Source organism: Plectropomus leopardus, chromosome 15, assembly GCF_026936395.1.
Source record: "Plectropomus leopardus strain MGB_pleo_1.0 chromosome 15, ASM2693639v1, whole genome shotgun sequence".
Taxonomy (NCBI): Eukaryota; Metazoa; Chordata; class Actinopteri; order Perciformes; family Serranidae; genus Plectropomus; species Plectropomus leopardus.
In genome coordinates, this window is record NC_142190.1 from 13,844,719 (window position 1) to 13,869,524 (window position 24,806).

A 24,806-nucleotide genomic window follows, 5' to 3' on the forward strand; every position below is an offset into this window, starting at 1 on the left:
GCAAAAATAAGCTACAGACTGCTGAGTTCAAAAATATCTTTGGCATTTAACTCTCAACATGCCTAATAAGAAGTTCAATAATAATTGCATGTTTTAGTTTATAAGAATAGAGTTTTCCACAGTATCTCTGGTTCCTTCCAGGAAGAGCACGCTCAGTTTTGGAACAAGAGTTGTACAGCCTCCCCAGCATAAACATGTATGTCAGTTTAAATGCAATTTTGAACCAATAGCTCCAATTAAATGTGTCATGCACCTGCAAAATGTCACTGGAAACAACAGTGGCACAAACGCTGTTCTCTTTGTTTGCAGCATTTAGTGTCAGCGTGGCTACCTTTCGGCTGCATTCACACCAAATAAGGCGTTGCGGTGATTAGCCACATAGAGTTGTGTGACGGTGTGGGAGTGACACTTGAATGGCCCATTTGTATTGAAGTGAGGGGTGAAGATTACCTATAGAAAGCCAACCTCCCATCTCAGCGACAATTTGTTTTCAGAAGCTTTGTTTATGTTGGCTTAAAAGATCAGCAGAATTCCTTTTAACTATCATTAGCCTGCTGTATTATCTTTACTGTCTTTACCACAAAAGACATGCACGCACGCCCGCACAACGTGAGTACTTTCCTTTGTAGAATACTAAACAGCATAAATACATGCTGTTAATACATACTTTACTCACTATGATATTTAACAATAAAAAGGGATTGTATTAATTGTTCCTGTGGACTGTGGGCATAAAGCAGTCTGATCACAGGTTGTGTGACTGGCCACCGCAGTGTGACATCAGTTTGCGTTTCTTCCAAAGTGCTTTCTGTTTTAACTTTTTGCCGCAGACCGCTGCATTTTTTTTCCTTCCATTCCCTGTGGCTGAATGGAAGGAGTGATGTTTTTTCTGCAACACCTGCTTTGGTGTGAATGCAGCTTTACAGTGTGCTTTGACTCAAACTATCAGGAGAGACCTAAAATATTGTGGGGTCTGTCACTTTGGATGTTTCCCCGCCACTAGCACCAAAATGACTCCATTTTATCGGACCTGAAGCTAGAGGTGAGAATGAATCTGGATCTGGGTTGATAAAAGTTTAAAAACAGAAGATGGATAACTCATGAATAGCATATGAGAGAGTCTATGTAGGCAGAGATGGACCGGCTGCAAGGCAAGGAGACAGATAGGCAGCGAAACAAGAATAAAACAAGGACAGAGAAAGAGGTTAACCATTGAGAGTGACTTGATTTGGGGTTGAGTGTCTCGCACAAGGACACTTTGACATGTGGACAGTCAGAGTTTGGGATTGAACCACCAAGGAAAACTACCATCTTTTACTTCATCAATGATTTCTTCACCATTTCCATCAGCATCAGAGAACAAAAGGAGCCAATCACCCCATTTTCAAGGAGGTGCACATCAGCTATGCCTGTAAATTTGGCGACTATGTGAATATGATGACGTAGCTACTCTGTAAAGCCTTAGATGTAAGAACAGATACAAAATACAGATTGTAAAAATGAATAAACATGAGGAAAAATGAATGACATGCTGTGTTCATTCAGCTTGTCAAAATTACAAGGCATACAAAAGGAGTGAGGGAAGAAAGGATTAAGGGCATGTGAAAGGGATAGAGGGAGGAGGGAAGGAAGGACAGAAGGAGCTAACAAAGGAAGGAGCGAGGGAAGGGAAGAGGAGAAAGTGGGTCAGACAGGCAGACAGACAGTGGAGGCTGCTGCAGCTGGATACGGCAGACTGAAGCTTTGTGAGACCCTCCCTGATGTGCAACACACACACACACACACACACACACACACACACACACACACACACACACACACACACACACAAGCGCTACAATCAAGCGCACACACCAGAGTCTTTCACTTCCAAACACTTTCAGACACACACACAAACTACATGATTTATTAGCTCCTGCTAGTCACTCACTGACAGCAAAGCCACGCCCATCTGGGATCCATGGCAACATCATGCTCCAATCATCAAATAAGCTCTTGGCTCTACGTTTTCCTCACATGTACTTTCATCTGTGTGTATTTTATATCACTTTCTTTATCTGTGTGGAAACTTTCACAGTGTGTATAACATTACAAGAATGTATGTGGGATTACACACACACATCATATATACACACAGACGTGCTGGCTGGAGGAGTACGGGGAGGGAGTCTGGAGTTCTGCCAAAGCAATAAACTCTAAATAAACCTTGTGACACCAACACTCTGCTCCTCTTTCTCCTTTCATTCCTCTACATCCAAATGCTCCTCTTTTCTTTTTCCATGTGCACTACTCTACTCCTCCTGTCTTTCTTGCTCCCCCTCCCTGTTCAATCCTTTCCTTTTCTCATCGTCTTCAGTTCCCTACTGTCCCGCCTCTCCCCTCCAACAGCTCCTCTACCTTTCTCCTGTCTTTTACTTATCTCCCCACTCCCTTTCTTCAGGTTCCTCATGCACAGTCTATGTAGAGATTAGGGGAAAAAGAGATGGATGATGGAAAATAGAGCAACAAACAGGCAGAACACACACACACACACACACACACACACACACACACACACACACACACACACACACACACACACACACACACTTTAATTAAAATGAGAATAAAGTGCACATGCACCACACTATGACTAATAGCAAATATGTAAAGATCAAATCCCGGTTATGAAAACCTTATTACTCCAAAGCCCTCGTCTCCATTGGATTGAGGTTTTATTGGGCAAACTGTTTCATGTCAGCAAACAAAACAGGATTTGGGGAGGGATTAAATTGTCTCCAAAATCTCACTTGACAATGTATCCAGACAGCATGGATCGCCTGTCTTGCATGCAGCATGCATAAGCCCTGACAGGATTAAAAAAGAGACCGGTCTGAGCTTTTGGATATTTCTAGTCCGTCTTGCCACAGTTGCTTAAGGAATCCCTGGTGCTGTAACATAATTATAGTCTCCTACTGGTGGTCTGCAGCCCTTCACTCACAGTTACTACATGTTGTACTAAATAATGTTTATCTGAACTTATTCATTAAAAAAAATAAACTGCAAAAGTTAAAATAATATATTTCCATATTATTATAGTATTAAATTTCCATACTACAATTTAATGTGGCAAAAAAAATACCAAGGTTAAAAGTATTATCACAAAATTTATCAAACTTTCTTGAGGAAGCTGAAGCTGTTTTCCAGGGTTTTAATGAACCTTCCAAACACTCAACACTGAACTGCATATTGTAACTGTGTTGGAATCTACCAAATCATTATCTAAGCAATATAAAAACACTTCTCAGGACACTTCTTCTCGGGAAGGGAAGTGAGGGAGGAAGGAAGTAGTTCAGACTCAAATCACACTCAGCAGCAGGAGAAGGGCTTCACACAGCAAGGAGTAAAGCCTAATTGGCTATGTTTTATTGCCCGGCCAGCCAGGGGTAAGTGGAGGTCTGAGGAATGTGTTTGCAGATGCTACAGGGTGCTCAGCGGGGAAGCTTTATTCCATAATGGTGTGAGAGGCTGGCTGGGATAAAATTATAGCATGTGGGAAAGTTGGCAAAACCGTGTTCAGAGCTTTACGCTGAAACTCAGTTATGGAAGTGATGGATTTCTGGCACTAACAGGGTGGGCCCAGCTGACTGTAATCTTTGAAACCTCCCAATTAGTTTCAATTTATTGTACTCTGGATTTACAGACTGAGGACAGGCTTCCCTGCTGAAAGAGAGCAGGGTGGATATTGTATGCTGGCAGCGGCTTTGGTCTGCTCTGAGAGTAAAAGCAAGTTAAGCAGGTGATCATAATAAAACACTCTGCTCTCATCTGTGTTGGTATTTACTACCTCTTTCAGCATCAGACCATCTCTGCCCTCTTACAAGCAGATTAAAGTCCTCTTCACACCACCAACAAATCCAAAGTTGCTGTTAATTTGAACTTGTTCAAACAATGCTGTGACCTTTATTATTGGCGTAAAATTTTAAATGAATCATTGAGGGTTTTTTGAAGTGCTCTGAGTGATGGAGGTCATTTTATGTCTAACTGCGTGGTTACAGCGATCTAATGGTTGGGAGTGGGCGATGCCTGTTATTTTACTTTCATGGTTGATGATCTGAGAAATTTCATCTCACTGATTGATTCATAAACAGCTGCTATTACATCGTCTAATATTAATAAATAAGGAACAGTTTACACCCAAATCTGAAATCCATATTTTTTCTCTTGAAAATAATAGAGCTAGACTGCACTTGGCTTGTGGTGCTCTAGTGCCGAAAAAATACATTTTAACAACTTAAAAAGCAAAATCTCTTACCAGAAATCATGACCCAGTTACTCAACAACCACAGACCTTGTTGTGAGCAGTTTCATGTAGGAACTATTTTCTTTCAACCCCCAACCTTATCACTGTGCAAAGGCAAGTGTGCATCTGCTCAAGGACAAGAGTATCCTACTTTCAACATCACAAGATGTAAACTTTAATGGCGCCCTCCTTGGCTAAGCTGTAACATTTGCTGGCTCAGTGGTGCTGAGTGAGTTTGCAGTAGATGCACGCTTCCTTCTGTGCAGTGATACAGTTGGCTGGTGTAGCTCAGTAGAGAAAAAACAGTTCCTACGAGAAACTGCTCACAACAAGGTCTGTGGATTATCTTGAGTAACTGGGTCATGATTTCTGGAAAGAGACTCTGCAGTTGAGTTTTTCAAATGACATTTTTTGGCACTTTGAGAATCACATGCAACTCACACCAACACAGTCTAGCTTGATAAAGAGCACTACGCATAAGAGAAAAAATCTGTATTTTTGATGTGGGGATAACCTGTCCCTTTAATTCCAATGACATATCTACGAAGAAGCTCAAAATGACTGACTTCTTAAAGAACGTAAACTTTGGACCCCATCTCACTGCTAATGTTGTGAAACAAACTTGTGAATGTACAAAGATGTCACACATGCAACAGTTGTTGCTGTGCTCTCTGTTTTTGTACTGCAGGTGTTAAAGTGAAGCAGCGACCACCAGATTTCAGTTTGTTTGAGATGTTTTTTTTTTTTTTATTCAGAACTTAGTATAACTTCAGTTATTACTGAGTAACTAAAGACCACTACACGACTATATGGAAGGTTGGAAGGTCATAACCGACAATTTCATCTACATTGAACAACATCAATGAGGACACTTCTGCACTAGAAAGAATGCAAACATGCAAAAGTAGGCCACTGGAAACCACAAACATCTTACTTTATGCTTCTATACTGACTCAACAAAGACTTGAGAAACTAACAAAAAAACACTGTATGATTCTTCAGTGTCATCCTCAGCTAACTGCAAGGATACCCTGAGTAAAATTCCCTCAATGCAAATACTATAAACCATCTTATAAATGCCCACTTTTTGCAGCCTTGAAGAACCTCATATTCTAGCAAATAAACACCCGTCTCCAATAAATGCCTGGTCAAGAGACTGTTTACTCTGCAGGTCATAAAACTGCTCACAAAACACTAAAATGTGCCTGAAGCAGCCGTGATAACATCACTGAAGAATGTCGCTAATATAATTTAGGTCTTTAATATTTAAACTGGACACAGTCAACTATAATGCTGCACAATAAATATGAGATGTTTCTATATAGCATCTTGATTTGATGTGCAGAAAAAAAATAAAGTCTGCTTTGGTTTAGAGATCTAAAGTGGTTATCTGTGGCTGATTCCATGGCTGAAATAAATTAAGTTTTGATTAGAAGTCTTACTTAAAAATAAACAATAAAAGTAGCTGAAAGGAAACAGACTCTGTGTCTGAATCTAATACATTCTGTCTTTTGCCTGTATAATGCTGGAAATATTGCTTTCACTAGGAGATTTGTGTAGGTAGACAAACACACACACAAACACATACACACACACGCACATGCACACGAACGCGCGCGCGCACACACACACACACACACACACACACACACACACACACACACACACACGCACACCCTGAGTGTAAAATAGCAGTGAAACTTAGATAAATCAATACAGCAGGTAGGTACATTTATGAGACAAAAATCTTTGCCAGTGGAAAACTTGTTTTCTCTGACTGTCAGTCAATACAATCAAAATCAAATCTGATTGGCTGCCTGCTGAGTTGATCGATTTGAAGTGGCGGCACCAAAACTTCTCCAAAATTTATTTTCTGTTTCTCTGTTGTCTGTGTGGTTAGTAGCATGATTTAAAAGATAGATTTAAAAATGAAGGGTTGCATGCTTAAAACACTCAAGTACTGATTTTAAATTAAGTTGCACTTACATGTTATGAGTTGCCACTGTATAAGTGATAATGCGTGTACCTGATCAATAAATATTCATCCCTGCAGCTCCAACAAAATATTCAAAGGAAAAAAAAAAATAGAAATGAAAACGCAATCAAGAACCCATTGGCTTCTAATGTTTTTATCAGGTGAGTAATCGCTCTTGGTTTGTCTTCTGTTCTTGCGTCGTTTATATTTACGTTGTACTTAAGCCATTACAGCAGTATAACAAAACCCGCCCTCTGATGGCTAATTATTATGAGCCATCATAGCTGTGAGTTAAAAGCCAGAAAACAAAATGCATTTTAAAATGGGATTTAAAAACAGGCAGTGTAGGTTCCTGCATAACAGGTAGAGGCAACTCGTTGCAGAGTTTGGGGGCTTTAAAAATGCACAGTCTCCTTGTGCTTTAACTTAGCTTCCTAAGCTTCCTCATCTTTATTCTTCACTTCCACCACCAGTGTTTGGACTCTATCAGAGGAATATTCCTCAACTAATTATGGCATCACTACCCTCTAGGTATACACATCATGATGGGGTCTAATCGCCAAAGACTTTTCCACTATTCTTCTCCATCCTGCACTAATTATTGTTCACTCTAAATGAAGTCTCTCCTGATTGAAATGGTGCTCTTCACACCTCATTGTGATCCAGCAGATAATGTTACTGCTGCTTGACTGTTACTGCCCCTTCACAGGCCCTGCCTGTGAACTGAACTTGTGATCAAAACTGTATCACATCAGTTTCTACACTGACAGGATATATGTGGGCAGGAAGATGAGATAATAACACTGCCCCTCCCTCGCTGTAACCACTGAGGTGCTCTTGAGCAAGGCGCTTAACCCTGAACTGCTCAAGTGACGCTGCTTCCTTGTAAACTGTGTGATTTTACTGGTGTGGTTTACTGATCAGCCTGCAAGTGTAAATGTGTGTAACTGACAGACAGGTTCTCGATTGCAGGTGCTTTACAAGACGGCAATATAAATAAAGCAAAATTATTAACATGGTACAAAATGCATCAATAAAGCTCAAACTTTGCTGCTCAAGTCAAATAAGGACCTAAAGCTCAAAAACAAGTCTAAGTACCCCAAAAGACCTCATGCATAAACTTCCTCACAAACCTTCTGCAGTAGCTTTTAATCTTACATATAGTCAGCTATATGAAGCGCTATTTGAATTGCCTGCTTTGACAAGCTCTCTGAGAATGTTATTAAATTGGACCTTAGAGGGCGGCGCTTGCCATCGAGTCCTGTGAAGTGAGATTTTACGGTTGAGTTAGGGCATTGTGTCGGCTGGTAGCGTCTGAGAGACCCTACTGTAAAATATTAAAGGCCCAGGTCAACTGGGGGGCCCTCATATCGCTCTCATTACTTATTGACGCACCCCTATCTGTGTGCAGCGCAGCTAGTGAGCCTGTAGGAGTGTGCTGCAAGGGACAAAGTGGACATGGCTGACATGGGCAAACACTCGCCGGCGCACAAAAGTACACACACGTTTATGCAGGAATAGACTCGAATGGAAACTTTAAACGCACACAAGTGTAGCAGCAATGAAGCGGTCACATAGAAAAGTAATAAACATAATAAACATTTCAGCTGTATAACATGGCCCATGTGTGTACAGCACTAGTGTTTATAACTGCATTTGTGTGTTTAGGTTGCATGTAAGCTTATCAGTGTGCGCCAATGTGTGCATTTCATTTCATGCAAAAACATGCTTGCACGGGTGCGTTTTCATAGGTGATTACTGTATGACATGATATCTGTGGTAAACACATATGCGCAGGGACATGCACTTTCATACATTTATGTCTACATGTGTGAGGGCACATATGCTCGGTGCCAGGTGGTGTGTGTTTTCTGTGTGTTGGCTGCCATGCTGCTCCTATTGTCTCATCAAAGTGATGTGAATTTAAGGTTTAACTTGCAGTGAATTATTTATCCCTGCAGCAGCCTTGGCACCTGCACTGGCCAAGGGTCTGAAAACATATACTACAGACACACACACACGCAAACACACCGTACATGTATGTATGCACACACACAGTGCTACAACACACTGACGCGCAAAATTATACAGCTGAAGCAGCTATAAATATTTATCCTTCTTCCGCCTCATATTTATTTCATCCAACAGAGCTCATATCAGAGGGGCAGCGGGATGGTGAGGATATCCAGGGAGAGAAGGAGGGAGAGAGGAGGAGGTGCTAGCGAGACAAATAGATAGAGATGGAGGAGGAAGAAAAAAGAGAGAAAGTGAGAGAGGAGGATGAAATAAAAAAATATTTCCAGGTGATAAAATACAGCAAAATGAGGCAACATAATAAGAAAAAGGATGCAACGGACAGAATAAAAGGAAAATATCAACTAAAAGTTCTGTATTGGTGGATGTGTAGGAAAAAAGATGCTGACAGACAAAAGATGTAAGAGAACATAAAAACAGGTTAGACGCAGAGTGATAGGAGGTGAGTGGAGAGTTGAAGTCACTCGGGAGTGTCAGTGTTGCTACTATCGAGCAGTCTAAACGGCAGCCATTGGAGTGCACAATTGAAGCTGGCCTAGCATGACACTTAGCGGGGATAAAAGGCTGCGTGGTCTGGCCTGTCGCTCTGGCTGGAAAAGGCCGGCTGCTGGGTTGCAGCAGCCAGGCGAGAAATGTCACAGAAAATATCAATCTGTTTCCAAAAATAAAAGCAGAGAAAGAGACACAGTCAGAAGAGGCTTTGTTTCACCAAAAGCTGAAGACAAAGTTTGCCTCTTGAGAGTCCTATTCTGTTACGTTATGCATATTTCAGCAATATGTAAATGTCTCCAAGCAATGGGGGGTGGTATTGGAAATAATATATTTGATTTTGAATCTATTGACTATTGTCTATGACTTGCAGTTATGTTTAATTCCAGTTAAAAGTGAAGTGTGCAAGATTTAGGCAGATTTGGTGGTGTCTAGTGGTGAGGATTGCAGACTGCAACCAGCTAAAACTTCTCCATGCAAGAATTCCTTCAGTGTTCATTAAGGTTCTTACTGGGAGCTGAATTATCTGCAGAAGTCACTTCCTTTCCAAAACAGACGGAGCCAGTGATTAAAACTGCTTTTCACATTACAAATCAGTGTTTTTGTTATGCTGCTCATTGCAGTTTTCTTCAAACTACAGTGGCATGAAAATGTGAAAGACCCTATCTGGAGCTATTGTTTGGTTTGTGTGATTTTTCTTTCTTGTAAATTTCATGTCAGAATACAACTCAAAAATCGTTAATAATATACATGTTCTGTGTTTTGCCATGGGGTTGTAGCTGTGCCTATGTGCAATAAACTTTAAATTATTTAGTTGTTGATATTTGTGAATAAGGACCGTAATATAACAAAAGTTAGAGGGAAATGTGTATTTTTAGCTCCTGGAGGAATCAAGGAAAATGAACATATATGGACTCAATAAAATGATTTGTTTGTATTATCTAGCTTGAATCTTTATAACAAGAGTTCCTCGCAGATTCCTTATAGCAAAAAGTTTTTGGCAAATATATCCTCCGTGATTTATTACATCCTGCGACTAACATGTCAGAATGTCTTGTGAATCTCTCAAATGTAGATCTGGCTCTTTACACCAAAAGACATGTACTTTTATTGAAGTTGGCATAATTAAGCGTTTCTGATCCCTTCCTCGTGCCCTGGAAGGCAGCTCAGTGACCTTGTGGCAGAGCATCACAAAGGTTGGAGCGAAAGGAGCTGCTCTCTGTAAGCTTTGAAGCCTTGGGGCTGTGTTACACAGTCGAGCTTAGCATGCAGCATTTTAAACAGCAGTGGATCTCAACAGGCGGTTTCTAGCAGAGCGAACGCAGCTCGAGGCTACCTGAAGGTGTAAAGCCTGTTCTCGCCTTCAGCTCATATGCAATGCTGCAGCCAGATTCACGAGCAGATCAAAGAAGGGAGCAAAGGAGCATTTTCACATTTGCAGAGGATTTCAGAAGATTGTACTTGTCATTTCTAATATTTTGTAACTCCATAGTTTGACCCCTCCTTATAATTGTAAGCTTTTACACCCATGGCTATCCCATTTCTCAAACTGAGGACTAAAGGCATTTTCTTTTAATTTTGCCTCTTATTCACACTTGATTCTAGGTGTCACTTCTTTATTAATTTAATATTTGTGGCTCAAACAATCAATTATATTTCATATATTTTTAATTCTTTCTGGCATGTGTTTAGTCTTTTTATGTTCTTTTCCCTATGAATCACCTTGTAACAAATTAATGTCACAATTTTTGAATATGTATGCCAGAACAACTTCATCTAAATTTACTATAATTCAAGTTGGCTTTTTCATAATAGCTGTAGTATCTTGCCCTATATACATATATGCTTTAAATTTTAGCGATTTTCTATAGCTTTAAAACACAAATACGGCTTTGCGACGGCTTGTTCATTCCAAACTGGGAAAACCTCATAGACTCATATAGATCTCATATAAAAATCATGGATGAAGCCACCATGAGGTCAACCACTGGTCTATAAACTGCTGGCTTAAAGCCTCCAGTTTGGCATTTTGGCCTTTGCCACTTTGGATTTTTGGAGCCAAAAGTGGCCATATTTGGACGAGAGGGTCACGCTGTGGAGGAGCAAGGGGTGGATCTTACTAACAGACTGTGGTGACGTATCATTCAAAGTGTCCACTACCTTAATTATGCGTAAATTTAAGCCTTAATAACATTAATAACAGTTTTCATGAATGAGGAAATAGCTTTAGAGACCAAAACTGTATTTTTTTTGTACGAGGCTATAAGCATGTTCATTTCTAATGTAATTTAACATGGGGGTCTATAGGACTTAATTTGCTTTTGGAGCCAGCCTGAAGTATCTGTTTCAGAAACTAGTTTTTGGGTCTTCAGTGGTGGCTTCATTTTTCAGCCCTGGAAGTTGCTCCTTGATACATCCATGGAAAAGCACGCAATGCATTTTTCTTTCAGTAGTATGTACATGTAGTATCATGACGGTTGGGCCCTTGTCATAAATTGAGGAACCATAAGCCTCATTGAAAATCCAATATATTTAGAGCTACAAACAAAATTTCAACAACAATAACAACAAATGCATTAAAAGTTGTTTAAATTGCAACCTGAAGATGTGATCTATAAAATCTAACCGAGCCAAAAGGTGGAGACTTTCACCTACGAAGATGTTACTGACCAAACCTGCAGTTATAAAAACATCTCTCACCTATAGTACCATCTTTCAAATACATAAAGCAGTCCTGATATTTTGTTCACCCTTTTGTTTGATTTAAAATGTGAAATAAGCCTCACAATATCAAATGATTTTATTAATCCCTCTGGATAAGTAGGGTTACGTTGCAGCTGGTCTCATCTGAATGAGCTCAGACAAAGCGTTGTGATGCGTTGTGTTTGATCATTCCTCTAAAAACTGTACTTCCAAAATCCCATCAATCAAAACATTTTTTGATGTCTGGGAAGTCTCTCTGGAGAATCCATCAGCAAGCACGAACACAGGCCAAAATCCTGCAGCAGGGAGCTCGTAAACTACAGCGAGAACCAGACTGCTTCCCCTCAGGAGTCTACGTTACTCTACCGGTCACTCTGGAAGCAAGCCAACCATGATTTCCAGGTCCTTTCTAAATCTACAAATGGAACCTGGTTGCCTGGTAAAACACTTAAAGTGGCTGTTGAATGTTGAGATGTAACAGTAATCGTTGCTGGTGGACAGAAAAGGCCCTTGTCTTGGATCTCTCTTAGTACCCTGAAGCATCTTGGAAACAGACAGAGTAAGATGAAGAAGTAAGGATTGTGTGTAGTGAGCCAGTATTAGGTTTGGAGCAGAGCTGTGTGTGGGGAGCCAGGTTGACGTTGATCCAACAGGGTGGGTCTGTCTGCTGCATGACTCGGCCCGTCTGGCCCGCAGCGAGAAGCCCCCCTCCCCCTGCAGTTATGTGTGTAGGTGTAACAGTGTGTGCATGCAAGCAATACCTCTTTCGGTATGCATGTGGGCGGTGAATGATTTTGTATATGTGTGCATGACCGTGTGTGTTCATGCAAGTGGCAGTGGAGCGTGTAAGTCGACATCACTGTGTGTATATAAATGTGTATGTGTGTGAAAGAGAAAGATGGATGTTATAACCAAACAGGCAGAGCACCAAAGTCAGTGTCGCTCTGTCCACGTCTCTGTCCTCTCTCTGACCCTACCTAACGTTGCGTAACACTAGAGACGGTTTCATGCCAGATGAGCGGCTGGGGAAGGGTGCATGAGGTTATGTCTAAAAGAATCAGACAGATATAATGATAAGAAATGAAAGGAAAAAGAAGGAGTGTCAAATGACAAATCCCTCACCACCTTGTAAGTCTCCCCCTCATCTGTCTCTGTCTTTGTTGTCTGTTCTCTTTTCTGCTACTGAACTGAATGTGCTGCAAAGTGAAATGACTTAGAGAGAAGCATCAGGTCAAACGAAAACTGGTGCATTACATATATAATGTACAAAGAAACATGCAAACAATCTTACAAGAGATGCACAACATTCCACTGATTTTACACATTAAATTGAGTTTGCTAGGCATGAGGAGTGCTACTCAGCCAGTGAAAGTAGGTCTGTAATGTCCTCCGTGGCTCTGGAGGAATTTTGTGAGGTTGGACTATATATCTTGGACACATTTCTAACAAAAAGGAAGGACACAGACATTTAAAAATTTTATATTAAAGCTCTACTAAAGATCATTGTTTAAGGTTAAGGAGGAATTTACATGGAATAAGTAACTTTAAGTGGTAAAACGACCCGATTTGATGCTTTAAGGATGACAGAGGTTCTAAATATTGCTTGTTGATTAAGAAAAATCAGATATTAAATTCATAGACAAGATCCGGAGATGATTAAGACAAGCAACAAGCAACAAGCTTACAGCTGGAACAGTCCTGAAGTTAACCGGAGGAAACCAGAAGCCTATGAAAGAATGTCATCCCGAATGCTGTATGAGCACTGTGCAGAGTGGCAGCAATGAGCTAGCTAGGAGGATACACACACAGGAACTCACATGCACTAACATGCATGCTTAGCCTGAACAACGACCAAAAAACAAAAGAGCAGAGGAGCTCAGAATACAACACACAAAGAGGTAGCATAACTTCACTCTCTGCTCAGGATGGCGTCACTACATTTCATAGAAAATAGTTGATGGCTGCTATGTTTATGCTTGGGATATTATATAGAGCCCATTTAAGGGGTTGGGGACAGATTATGAGATCAAGACAGCATTGTTAAAATTTTATGAAATGTTATAAAATGTCTGTAAGTAATTGTCATTTGTTTGGCACTTAAAAAAGGTTTCATCATTTATGCATGCTATCATTAGTAAAAACTCAGACTGATAAATGTACACTTTACATTTTTTACTTTTGTTCCAGTTTCTTTTATGTCAAACAAAAATGTTATGTCAAAAATATAAGTATTTCAATCTTTGTATAACAAGATTGATGGCACCATTTGTGCTTGTTGTAAAGGCTTATTGTTACATGTTACAAGCAATACGTTATTTCTGAATATAATTAGGAAAGGCAGAGCATAAATGAAAATAGCAAGTTGCCACCAGTAAAAAAAACAACTAAAAATGACTGTATAAATAAATGAAAAAATAATGTAATCCTTGGATGATTTCATAAAAAAGAGATTATGAAATAAAGAAGAGTCAAGTGGTTTTCTCTGGTTCCCTCTGTTAAAAAAATAAAATAAAATAGAAGAAACTGAAAGTGTAAGACTTGTTTGGGGGGTTATGTGGATCTTGGCATTTTGCATTGTGAATTTGAGTCAACACAGGCTGCAAAACTTGTAGGAAATCCAAATACGTTGGCAGTCTGAGATAATAAAGATACAAGCAAGCCTCATTTGTCAAAAAGCTTTTTTTTGTCTAAAGCATCTTCAGAATGTTCCTCTCTTTAACCTTCCCCTGCCTGGACTTTGGCAGCACTGTGAATAAAAACTTCTGATCACAAGCTTGTGTATACATATATTTCCCCTCATTCTTTACTTTGCTTCGAAACTTCCTCTCTGCTCGTTTCAAACAGAACAAAAACCGAGGGGGGTTTGTGGAAAGAAAACAAACTGTGAAACTGTTACCTGTAGCCAAGGAAAACTAGCTGATGAGCTTTTTCTCCTCCCCTCGCCTCAGCACACAGTGTACCGACAGAGTTTACCTGACAGATATCAGTGCTCAACCACCCGGCTGCTTACAAATCTGCAGCTAAAGGCTCGGGGTGCTGCCGCTGCTGCCCTCTGTCAAGGTTTGGCTCCTTAAAACTTGACTGCCCCAAAACTTCCCTCCCAAATCCGTGCTTTCTCACTCTCTGGTCTCATCTTTCTTCAACTCTCTTTCCCATAAATACCCTCCTTCTCATCACATTTCTCTTCTCTTACCCTCCTTCCATGCTTGTGAGTGCTCAGTAGTGAAAGAAGATATATAAAACATATGTTAGCTGCTCATAATCAAAATTTTTCCCTGCTCTCCCTTTCCCTAAGTGGACTGTTTCATAAGTGTACTGTTCTGCTCTGAGGGCCTCCTGGGTGTGGGACTGCTGACCTGCTGGGCTGAGTGTGCTGCCAAGTCTTTACCGTGAGAGAGCGAAGGAGAGCAGAGGGCAGGGCACAGACCGGCACTGTGCCACCGGACACTTTGCCAGCCTTGGCTGGAGTACCGATGTACCGACGGGAGGGAAAAGACTAACTGCAATTGTTCGACTCAAGTAGTTATAGATGTGAAAACACCCGAGAGGAAATGAGTAAGGAAAAGGGATTCTTTCACACCTGCTTTCCCTCCGTCAGCCCCAGCTCTCCCCTGCCTCCTGTCCCTGGCATTTCCCCCTGTTTCACCCACCTCCTCCCCGGGCTCCAGCACCTCTCCTACAGTCTTTAGCCCTGTCCTTTCACTGTAAAGTCCAGTCCTGCTCCTTTCTCTCTGTGTGCTTCCAGAGCCTGAGCCTCCACCCTGCGCTTCTCCTCCTCCCCCTTCTCTTTGGCTGTAACCTACTTTCACCCAGCTCCAGCTTTCTCCCCACTCGCCTCAACTTCTGCACACTTCTCCGGCTAAAACCCTGACCCTTTGCTTCAGGACTTAACCTCATCTCAGTCCTTTTCCAAAACCCAGCTAGTGAATGTAAATACACTTTTAACAGCAGTTTAGTCCTCTGTAGAGGATCCAGTAAAAAGTAGAGGTCTATGAATGAATCCAAATCCTTGGGCTGGGTATCAGTACTTGATACTTCTGAGGTACCAACCAAAATAACCCAACTCCAAGTGATACTGAAACTTCCTCAGACAAACCATACCAGTATTCGATCCTTTTTGTACACAGATCTAGAAAAAAAAAAAAGTATTTTTAAGTGTTCTTTGATTTGATGCTACATGTGATCAGCTCACTAACCGCAGCAGCTGTAACCCTTACAGTCTATGGGGTGGTGAAGTCGATTGTGGTGTATTTGATACAGTTCAGCCAAGCAGCAACCTCCAGGAACGAAAACTGAAACCAACATGTAAGTGTCAAAAACTGCAGTTCCTTGAATGGCCACTTAAGGCTGAAGAAGGCTGGATGCCAAAACACGTCTAAGTATCCATTGTTTTTTAATCTGGTTCTACTTTTAGAACCTGCCAATGTAATAACAGCATTTTAAGATGAGTGCCTTCGTTCCTTCCTGTTTTTTCTAATTTGTTCATGTCCTTCACCGAAAAGCACTGTCTTTTTTGTACTTTTTTTGTACTATTACTAGTTTCAAGAAGCTCTCCAAAGTCATTTTTTGAGTCAACTGAATTTAGAAACAAGTCTAATCTAGAAAATAATTTATTTCTACTTAATTTTAACAAGCCAATTTTTACTTTTTTTGGCTCATGTCTTGGATATTTAGGTCTAAACATTACTTATCTAAATGGCTGATTTAATATTTCTTTTCCACACACACACACACACACACACACACACACACACACACACACACACACACACACACACACACACCACCACACACACACCACATCTTTACCTGATCTGAAAACACCACACAAACCGGGATAAAAAACGAGCAACATTTAGCAGCTAACTTATGCTACCCAATCACCGTGCCACACATTGCTTCGACATGTTGCACGCTGATTGGATGAGTGATGTGGGTGAAAGGGGGCTTTGGGGCGGCACTCAGGAGAGGAGTACAGAAATGGAGAAAGCTCACCAGTGCATTAGGGACAGCACGGTGCAATTCGTTCCATTGGCAGCACTTCAAAGAGGAAGAGGAGGGGGATAATCCACCCCAACATTAGCCCCCCGGATTCTTCCACCACCACCACCAACATGCACACACACACACACACACACACACACACACATACACACGTTTATTCACAAAAGCAGCAGGCTGGAGGGTTTGGTCATGGGGTCTGATTGGGTTGGGGTCTGGGGATGACGGGGATGGAAGGATGGAGGGGATTTTTCAATTTGCCAGCAAATCAGAGATGATTGGAATACTCTCTCGTGCACAGATACACACACTCGCCTATACACACACACACTCAAATACAATGCCATACACACAAACACATGTCCATCTCCATGGAGAAGACCTCACACTGGAACTCAGAGAAGAAAAACAAAAAAAAAACCCAGACCAAACACAAAAATCGAGCAGAACATTTGCTTACAACACTGAGTATAGCCGAACTATAGTAATATGGGTTAAAAACATGGGTCACCAGTGAGGCTCTATTTCTTAAATCTATGTGTGAGAAACAGAAGCAAATATCAGGAGAAAGAAAAGAGAAGATGAAAGAAAGGGAGTGCAGGGTGGAGGAAAGTGAAGGAGACAGAAGAAGAGAAAGAGAGCTTGTATATCGACAGCCACAAGCATCAGTAGCGGTGAGCTGTCAACACTCGCTCAGCCAATACGCGACCAACTGATGATCAATCCTCCTCATGGGAGACCTGCCAGCAGCAAACACAATCAATCCTCCTCTCTATGTCAGACCTTCGAGCAATGTTAAAGAGGAATGCTGCTCGATTCGAAGCAGCCTGAGATTCAACAACTTGTTGTCGTTCAAACCACCTCTGAATGTAGTAAACATGTCACCACCCATTGATGACACAGTCCCCCCCCGTGGGAACCATCAGTAACAAACGTCACCTTGTTTTCATCTGCATTTGTGGACTAACAAGCGATACTTTAACAGCAAGAGATGCAGGATTCCTTAAAGTTCAGACAAGGTCCTGCTACTGTTTAAAATACCCTGTGTATGAAAGCAAAAAGCTCTCAATGCACTGCAGTTTCAGAAAAACACAAGTGACAGTTGCCATCGTCAGCCCTAAAACAAGCTTTTAGCCACGCACTGGACTGGTCTGACACACTGGATGAATTGTGGGATACACTCAGCTCTAAAAAGCATTTAAAAGCTGCATTAGGATAAGTGTGCATCAAGTGTGGGTGATGTTTACTGTGTGTTAGCATTTTTTTAGACATGGGACATACTTACTAAGTACCTGGAGGCGCATTAGAGTGAAATGCTTAAGATGTTAAATTTGGGTAATTACAAGCATGTTTATCTGTTTTACTGTCCCCTGGAAAGTTCTGTGGTGTTGTAACTCTCTACTGTTATATTGTGTTTACAAATGACTAACTCCTCAATTAAACACGCATAATTCCAAACCGGTTTTACAGATGGATGAACAACTAAATGAACAATCAGATCAATTTACAAGCAACTGTTCATGTGGTGCTTTACATTTTGTCAGATCAATGGTTAATTGTTATTTTCTCCTTATTGTCTTCAGTTGTTTTACCTTTTATTGATGGGATAAGTTAACCTTGGAGATTTGAAGCGGTATGGTCCACTTCTACAACACACACTCAGACACGTCAATAAAGAAGTAGTCTAGGGGGAAAACAGTTATGGAGTCAATAGATACACTGACTGGTCAGGAAGTTAGCGTGGCCTGCAACAATCAATAAACCCTGACCACTGGAGACCACTGTGGTGTAGCTTCTGTTACACAAGTCTATAGGAAAAAAACACCTCTTTACAGTAATCAGGACTCCTACAGCTTAAGGCAAGTTAGATTTTAGTCCTTTTAAGACATTTTCAATGCCACTCGGGATTAAATTTAGGAGCAATTTTATGATAACCAAAACTGAAGGAGAAAAAAAAACTGACATAAATTTCTCAGGGTTAGGGACAGTTTTACCCATTGTTTAACATAAAGCATGACCTTTTTGGTCAAGTTAAAAAGTCAGACGATCTACTTCAAATGCTGGGGGAAAAAAAAAAATCTTACACCCTGATCTGCATGACATTACTGCAAGAGACATTCAGTAAATTATTTTTAAAACATAGATATTATTATCAAAATATTTTCGAGATTTTAGAATGCAACATTTGAAAAAATGATTCATGATATCCCACTTCCTACATCACTGCATTTTTAAGACTAAAAGACTGATTTAAGACATTTTAATGCCAATTAAGGACTTATTTTTAGATGAATTACTTTAATGCCTTTTAAGACTTTTTAAAGATCTGCAGGAACCCTAAGTAATGTTTCCATCAAAGAAATTATTATATATTGAAAGCAGTGTGCATAGCTACTGACTCACAACCCAATGTAGACCTAATGTAGTTGGGTCTTTCCTTTATCTTTTGGCTTGCATTTCAAGAGGAAAACAGATTGATGGCACAGTGAACTTTCTGTCTAGATCATGAATTGGATCAGCCACTTGTAAACTGTTACAACCCACCTGCTTTGTGGGAAATTATTTTTCACTCCATCATTTCAAGTTAAGAGGTGAGAAATTGTTATCTAAAAGCCAAATTAACCCAGTGGGATGCTGGGTGATGCACGCTGATCCACTGGTCTAATCAGAACTCTTTTAGGCCACTCAACATGTATTACCAGCTGAGGCTAAATGGGAAAACCAATGAGCAATTAAAATATGTCACCCAATTATTTGCAGTGTTTGTATGTTATTATTATACTTTGTTAGAGAATAGTGGGTCATTTGGTTGATATGCAGCCACCTAATTGCCAAAAGGTTGTCCCACTGTGAGCCAAATTAAATCAATGAAGCTGAACCAAACCAAGGCGAGCCAACTGCACCATATCAAATCACATGCCAAAGAAATAAAGGAAAAAAGTATTTAGGACACCAGATGATTTGGTTTATCTTACAGTCTGCTGAAGGAAAATACATCCAAACTGGTTGTTAAGAGGATTTGTGGGGGAAACTTTCTCAACACAGATTCTTTTTGGCATATTTAGTATCAGAAAGTAAGCAAATACCATAGGATGTTTCTTAGATTGTGGTATTGATATAAAACATTTGTCCAAACATGAGAGGCAAAATAGCAGTCTCGCCATGTGTCCTTGGCAGGCCAGAGTTAACTGTATCCCCCTAAACTCGGGTTGCAGTAGATGTTTGGCTGTGGGCGGCCCGCTGTCATTCAGATTTTGTAGGGTAGATTGCAGGGTCAGAAAGAGGTTTTGAGAGCACCGCTGCAGAGAATGCCAATCAACTATCAGAGCACTGCGAACATGAGCCTGGAGTGAGGTTATGGGCATGGGCGCAACCAATCCGAGAAACCAAGCAAGGAAATTTACATAGTGGTTAGCATTCAGCTGCCAAGGTTGAGCTATGATACTGAAGGCAGAAGGGAAATACTTCACCATTCTGACTGACCTCAAAACTGTACTACTATAGTTGAGGTTCACACTGAACTGCAGTATGCATTTATTAAATACCTGATACTGATGATTACAATGATCACGTCTCCCTGATCACAGCTCCCCAAAGGAAGACTGCAAGTTGCATGAAAGCTTTTTTCTTTAACGTTTTCTTTTTTTTTCTTGAGAAAAAAAAAAGAAAAAAAAATAAGAAATAGAAAAGAAATAAAACTAAATCCCCAGTAACTCCCCCAGTTTGGAATCAGTCCAGGTTACAATAGTGAGTATACTGTACAGGTTGAAACATAGCAAGAACCCTGTTAAACAAGACAACCCAAAAATATCCAGAGCATCTTGTGGTAAATTGCATTGATCTTTCGCAATTTAATGGACAACTTTTTGAGTCTGCCAAGACCAAAGAGGTCTTCGTCTTCTCCCTGGCCTCCTTGAACTTTTGTTTCCACAACCACAGAACCTGTTGTCCATCTGGCCTGCCAATGCCTGTCTGCTTTTTCCCAAGTTTTCTGAACTAACTAAGCTTGAAAGGCCTCATTCTTCATCTTAACTGCTTCCTTAACCTCCACTAGCTGTGTCTATGGTTGCCGCCACAAGTTTGGCCACAGGTCCAAGCAGCTGCTTCACAAGGCAGGCTTTGAACACAACTCACTGAGACATCCTGTCTCCAACCTTCATGCAGATGCAGGTATTCTTTGGGAGGTGTGAGTTTATGACCTTGTAGACAGGAGCCTCAGCCAAATATCGCCATTTCACTGGAACTGCACATTTCCCAGTTCTGTCGGGAAGAAACCGCCCACTATCTGATCCACCAACCAACCAAAAGGTGATAACCAGTGAACAGCTAGTGTACGAGATGTATATCCAAAGATATGATGTTACAACTATAATGGATTGTTGCTCTTTGGCCCAAGATGTTCTGTTACCTTGATCAAACACACAAAATCACACTATGCCTGGCAGCCCGGCCTCAAAGTAGCTTTTGGATCCCATACTTGACTTTTGGGTAACACCACAGTAAACCCATTTGCGGCAATGACGTAGTACAAAGAGCCATTAAGTCTGCTCGGTGTTGAAGGGAGGGGTGGTTGATGGTAGGGCTGTACCCTTCTCTGAATTGAGTCAGTCGAATCAGATTTGGCTGTTAAACATGAATATTCAACGATTCATTTTGTTTTTTCATACAAAGTGTTATAGTCTGAACAGGGCTCAGCAGGGTTAAGTGTGACAGTTGCATTCATGTGATATAGTAAACACGCTAACAGTGCTAATGAACGGTTGAAAATGCGCAAGAACTAGACATATAAAAATAAGCTGGAGGCTGGGTCATGTTAAGTTGTCGTGAGCTGGAAAAACACCACTTCTAAGAAGAAGAGGGAAGACGATATTATTTCGGAGCCTTACAGTGCAGAGCCTCTCTTCCTCTGTGCTGCTGCATCACGTCTGCTGCAGCCTCTACCAGAGGGTAGTGTGACAGTCAGGAGCACTCATTCTGCAGCAAAGTCCAGGGACTAAAACGTCCCAAGAGGCACAGTGCACAGCACACTGATAAGCAAAAAACAAAAAACAAAACCAAAACCCCAAAAACGTCTGCTTGACCTGGAGCAGTCGGGGGGATCCAACTGATGATTTGAATCTCCGACTTTCAGGGGGCAGCCCCAGTTAATTCGAAGCTCAATGCCAAAGTACCACTTGGGTTTCGATCAGGTAGGATGTTTCCTTCTAGGACCTTAATGTTGAGGTTCCTCAGCAGAACTATGGAGTCCCTTGGCAGCATCCTCTCTAGGACCCTCCAGCAGACTGCTAAAAATAAGCCTTCCTCAATATGACATGCAGCTGCACAAACATTAGCATATTTCTCTCTGGGGAACTCGAACACAGTGGCGCTCAGCAAGGGACTCATGATAATGTACTCTGAGTCTTTCAGAAAAAAACAGGATTCAGTCCCAACTACATCTAGCTGGTACCACTCAACACTACTCTATTGGTAACTTTCCATATCCCAGGAGACATGCATATGCTATTTCTTTGCTCTGGGTCACCTAAGACTGAATTTGAAGTCCATCTGTCCAAAAGCCAGTAGCACATGAACCAAAGCACACCTGATGAAAAAGCCCACTGTGCCAAATGGCTTTTACATATAGCGAATAAAGTGTCACCAAACGAATTCGGTGCGGTGGGTGGATATTCGCTTCAATTTCCAACACGGAGGTATCATTCATTCACTCATCATACAGCCATTTCATTATGCCTTCATCCTTCCGGCTATTCATTCATTTAACATTAATATTCATGAAAGCAAAAAATCAACTTTATATGATACTGTCAATGATCTTTTTAATTAACATTCTAAAAAATGTAAATTACTCCTTAAATATCATCAACACTGGGTGGATCGAGCTCTGAGCAGCATACACCAGAGTGTGCAAACACACACACAGATTTGCACACAAAATGAAAAAAATACCTCCTGTCTGAATAATGCACTGTGCAAAGCAACAAGTTTCACTGACACACACACACACACACACACACACACACACACACACACACACACACACACACACACACACACACACACACACACACACACACACACACACACACACACACACACACACAGGCACACGCACACGCAGATATCTCCGACTCACCCTCTCCAGGTCTTGTCGGAGGTGTGTGAAGAGTTTGAGGCGTCTGTAGAGGACGTCCTGCTCCTGCTGGGCCAAGTTGTCCACCTCATCCCTCTTTAAGGTCACCAGAGGTCGATTAAAGTTGGCCTTCCTCTTCATCTTCCAGAACTGATATAAGAAGTCCACCTGGGAGAGAGGACAAAATAATTTATTTTTTTTTAAATTACAATGTTCTAATGAAAATCAATGGACTGACATGTCAATTGCTTCTAATTAAAAAAAACAAGAAAATCCATTTTTACACTTGAAAATTTTACACAGGGAGAAATTGTCCTAAAAAAAACTGTTTTAAATGTACAAATCTCAGTCAAAAAATAAAAATTATTCCACTGAAGCTACTGGGTTTTCATTTTGTAAAATAATGTTTTCTCACAGTTGTACTCTTCCTTTTTAGTGAAAAAAGCTCTTGCCTGCAGCCACAACCATATTTGGAAAGCAAAGGCCAGTTAATCTAGGCGAGCTCCAAACAAAAGCCTGTGATTTATCAGACAGTTTACCTGTGAATAGGGAGCACTTTATCTGATGCACTAGAGCTAGCACTCTAAATGCAACTCGTCAATACCACATCCAATTACATCAAATTAATTGTGGAAGTCTTGACTAATGATTAACTGTGCATTAAAATTCTGGGGAAAGATCAGAATGGAGACCTTATCATGTTTCCATTTGTTATTATTTTTTATTTTATGAGATTCTAAGCCAACATGAAAACATTGTAAAGTGCTTCATTGATTTATTGTGTTTGGTCAGACCAAGTAATATTTTCCAGCCAAGTACAAGAGGCTTCACTTACTTCATGTACAGAAATGGAACTTTCCATCTGCGTCACAGTATTTGCATATTTGTTGTCTATTAGCATGAACAAGTGTTGCTATTCTGACTCGCTTCATCAGAGAGTTGTGTGTCGACCCTGTCTGTGTGCTTAATACTTATGCTTTATTTATACCTGACTCACTGTCTGGGGGAGTAGGTTATTTTTGGTGCTTATGGAGGCATACAGTGAATTACAAGTGTGTGCTATTATGTCTTATCATTTCATATGACAAATCAGAGTTTTTCAGCTTACCTGAGAGATGGGCAGCGCCAAGTTTTCGGCCACCTCCCTGGGGTCCACTAGTTGGTAAAACTCATCCTCCAGCTCCTGGAGCTTCTGTTTTCTCTGGCTCACCTTCTCCCTTTCCAGCTGGTCCCGCTCAGCTCGCTCCGATGCCGACACCGAAATCGGGTATAATACCGATCTTTGCTCCGGGTCGCTGCTGATGTTTGGCTGGTGCTGTTGGTCTGGCCGGAGCTCAGAACTGACGCCAGTGGCGGCCAACTCAGGTCTGGCTGCGCCGTGTGCTCCGTTGGTGGTGGAAGTGGTGGCGTGGTTGCCGTTGCTCACACTGGTCAAACTGGAGAAGTTGTTGGTGGTTGCACTGCTGTTGCTGGCAGTGCAGCTGTGCTCCAGGCAGAAGGACTTGAAACGCACCTCGTCGTTCTCTGCCAGGATGGTCCTCATCTCCAGGCCGTGGTCGAAGGCGCACGTCACATGGAAGGCCACGATACAGGAGGGCATGGAGCACTGAGAGGGAAGAAGAGACAGATTATACAGTTAAGGACAGAGAAAAGGGGAAAAGGGACAAGAAGGAACTGCAGAGTGATGCAGGGAGCCGAAAGATGGATGACGCACAGGAATTACAAAGGAGAGAAAAAACAGAGAATGGAAGGCGAAACAGGGAAAGAGAAATCCCATTTGAGTGTGAAACAACTGCCTGTGGGTTCATTAAAATAAGGCAGATTGAAATGCCTGATAGAAAACAAACTGTTTTTGTTATTATCTTGGAGCGACTTCCCTTTGACTCTCACTTTCTGAGGAACACATGGATGTAAACACACACACACACACACACACACACACACACACACACACACACACTTTTTTCTTCAATTTCTCAGACACTTTGTCACAGCTATTTGTTTTAAAGTGTCATTTTCGGTCCATTTCTTGTGTTATCAAGGTTCCAATACAAGTGCAGCAAAGCAGAAAGACAAGCCAAGTCACAACAAACACGGTTCCCCCATTTCTGCTGACATTTCGGTAAGTTGGGATGTGTGTGTGTGTGTGTGTGTGTGTGTGTGTGTGTGTGTGTGTGTGTGTATCTCAG

At 41.2% G+C, this 24,806-nt stretch overlaps 1 protein-coding gene across 1 annotated transcript in view; it reads right to left on the reverse strand.

Moving 5' to 3' along the window:
- The window catches only part of jade2 (jade family PHD finger 2), a 211,566-nt gene that overhangs the window by 49,289 nt on the left and 137,471 nt on the right, over positions 1–24,806 (reverse strand). Inside the window, exons 9-10 of the mRNA XM_088088756.1 lie at positions 23,726–24,223; positions 22,621–22,785 (exon numbers count right to left, since the gene is read on the reverse strand). Of these exons, the coding sequence (XP_087944882.1) occupies positions 22,621–22,785; positions 23,726–24,223 (663 nt within the window). The remainder of the gene's footprint in view (positions 1–22,620; positions 22,786–23,725; positions 24,224–24,806) is intronic.